Source organism: Leptonychotes weddellii, chromosome 9 (assembly GCF_054177405.1).
Source record: "Leptonychotes weddellii isolate Sample4059 chromosome 9, ASM5417740v2, whole genome shotgun sequence".
NCBI classification, from domain to species: Eukaryota; Metazoa; Chordata; class Mammalia; order Carnivora; family Phocidae; genus Leptonychotes; species Leptonychotes weddellii.
This window is the reverse complement of record NC_138377.1, coordinates 121,536,137-121,538,375: the sequence shown is the minus strand read 5'-3', so window position 1 is coordinate 121,538,375 and position 2,239 is coordinate 121,536,137. Positions and strand designations below refer to the sequence as shown.

The 2,239-nt window shown below is 60.6% G+C and overlaps 1 protein-coding gene across 1 annotated transcript in view; it reads left to right on the top strand.

The window, feature by feature from the left end:
- The first annotated feature begins 1,710 nt into the window (after nucleotides 1–1,710).
- The window catches only part of MESP1 (mesoderm posterior bHLH transcription factor 1), a 1,990-nt gene continuing 1,461 nt past the window's right edge, over nucleotides 1,711–2,239 (top strand). Inside the window, exon 1 of the mRNA XM_081829700.1 lies at nucleotides 1,711–2,239. Within this exon, the coding sequence (XP_081685826.1) occupies nucleotides 1,824–2,239 (416 nt within the window). The 5' untranslated portion in view covers nucleotides 1,711–1,823.

The following is a 2,239-nucleotide window of genomic DNA, read 5'->3' as shown; positions in this document are numbered from 1 at the left end:
GTCTACGGCGCGGGCCCAGGGAATGGGCTCCTCCCCTTCTCCCCGAGGCTGGGTTGGCACTACCTCTCCTGGATGCAACCACGGGCATAAGAATTCTGGGACTGCTGGGACCGACTGCAGGGGAAGGGGGTACAGAAGGTGCTAGAAGAGGCCAAGGGCAGTAGAAGATAAAATGAGGGGAGGGGGCGGTGGTGGGCAGAGATACTCAGGGAGAAGGTACCAAGTCACTTGGCCACCTCCGCCACAGACCAGCTCACCGATCAGTCTCAGTGGGCTGGAAGCCATGGGGGATGGGAAACATTAGACCCCTCACACTGAAAGATGTGTAAGGTACTACTTCTCTTGAAGACATGATGCTAGACACCAGGTACTTCACAGTCTAGGCAGAGGACAGACATACGTGCACGAAGTAGCTATTACGACAAGGTGCAAACTCAGACTCCTGAGGGGCCCAGGCAAGGCAGCATAGGTCTCTGAGATTTCCTACCTAGACAATCATATTGTCTATAAATGGAGACAGTTTTATTGTTCCTTTCCAATCAGTATGCCTTTTATTTCTCCTTTGTTATTGCCCAAGCCAGGCCCTGCAGGACAATGTTGAGTAGGCCCGGGTGGGAGCAGACATCCTTGCCTTGGTCTCAGTATTAGGGGAAAGCATTCAGTCTTTCACTGTTGAGTATGATATTAGCCGTGGGCTCTTTGGAGAAGCCTTTTATCAGGTTGAGAAGTTCTCCTCTATCAGCTAGTTGGCTGAGAATTTTCATCATGAAGGAGTATGAATTTTGTTAAGTGCTTTTTCTGTGTCACGTCCACTCACATTTCAATGTCAGAGTCCTCTATACCTGCCCCAAGGTGGCGGAGTACCAGCTAGAGGCCAGTGGTGGCAGCTTGGGGGAGCAGGCCACGCCCTTGATCCCGCCAGGCTGAGGGTGTCCTGAAGGGCATCAGGCTTCCCCTCCCTCAGCTCAGATGGTCCAGCAACTTGACCGGATTTGACCAGCTTGTTGGACTTGCCTGGGATAGCTCCCTCATAGGGCCCCCCACCTCCCACGACCACGACCACCAGGTGGGCCACCTCCAGGAGGAAAAATGGATTAGTTTCTCTCACCTTTAGCCGGAATCAGGGCCGACTCAGGGTCCCCTGCTACCGATTCTTTTTTTTTTTTTTAAATGATTTTATTTGTTTGACAGAGAGAGACACAGCGAGAAAGGGAACACAAGCAGGGGGAGTGGGAGACGGAGAAGCAGGCCTCCCGCTGAGCAGGGAGCCCGATGTGGGGCTCGGTCCCAGGACACTGGGATCAGGACCTGAGCCGAAGGCAGCCGCTTAACACTGAGCCACCCTGGTGCCCCCCCATCCTACCGATTCTAGACCTGGCTGCAGCATGCCCCCAAGCTCCCATTGTACAAACTGGGAACGAACTTGCAAGAAAACGTTAAGAATCTGCATTAGGTCCCAACAGGTGAAGGTGGCCCCAAATCTAGGTCCTATACTTCCAGTTCCCTGACCGCGCTTCCTTTAACCTGCTGAGCTGGCCCAACACACCAGGCAGCTCGGGCCACTGGGCGCAAGCAAGAGGCCCGAGCGGCTGGGTCAGGTGCCCATGCAGGGGCCCAGGTGGGGCTAACCTGGGGCAGCCATGGGCCCGCACCTTCAGCAACCCCCCCCCCCCACGCCGTTGGTTCAAAGGGTCAGGCCCCGCCCCCTCCAGGTCCCGAGCCCGCTTTGAAGTGCTGATGCGGCCTGGAAGGGGCCACTTCACACCTCGGGCTCGGGATAAAGCGGTCGCCGGCCGCCGGCCCCCAGACGCGCCACCGCCGCCATGGCCCAGTCCCTGTGCCCGCCGCTCTCCGAGTCCTGGCTCCTCTCCCCGGGTTGGGGCCCGGCCCGGCCTCCGCCGCGCTCCGACAGGGACTGCGGCTGCTCCCCCGCCTCGTCCCCGGACTCCTGGGGCAGCGTCCCGGCCGGCAGCCCCGAGCCGAGCCCCGGGCGGCCCGGCGCCCACGCGGCCCCCCGAGCCCGGAGCGCTGGCAGGCGCGGCGCCCGAGGCAGCCGCCTGGGCTCCGGGCAGCGGCAGAGCGCCAGCGAGCGCGAGAAGCTGCGCATGCGCACGCTCGCCCGCGCCCTGCACGAGCTGCGCCGCTTTCTGCCGCCGTCCGTGGCGCCCGCCGGCCAGAGCCTCACCAAGATCGAGACGCTGCGCCTGGCCATCCGCTACATCGGCCACCTGTCGGCCGT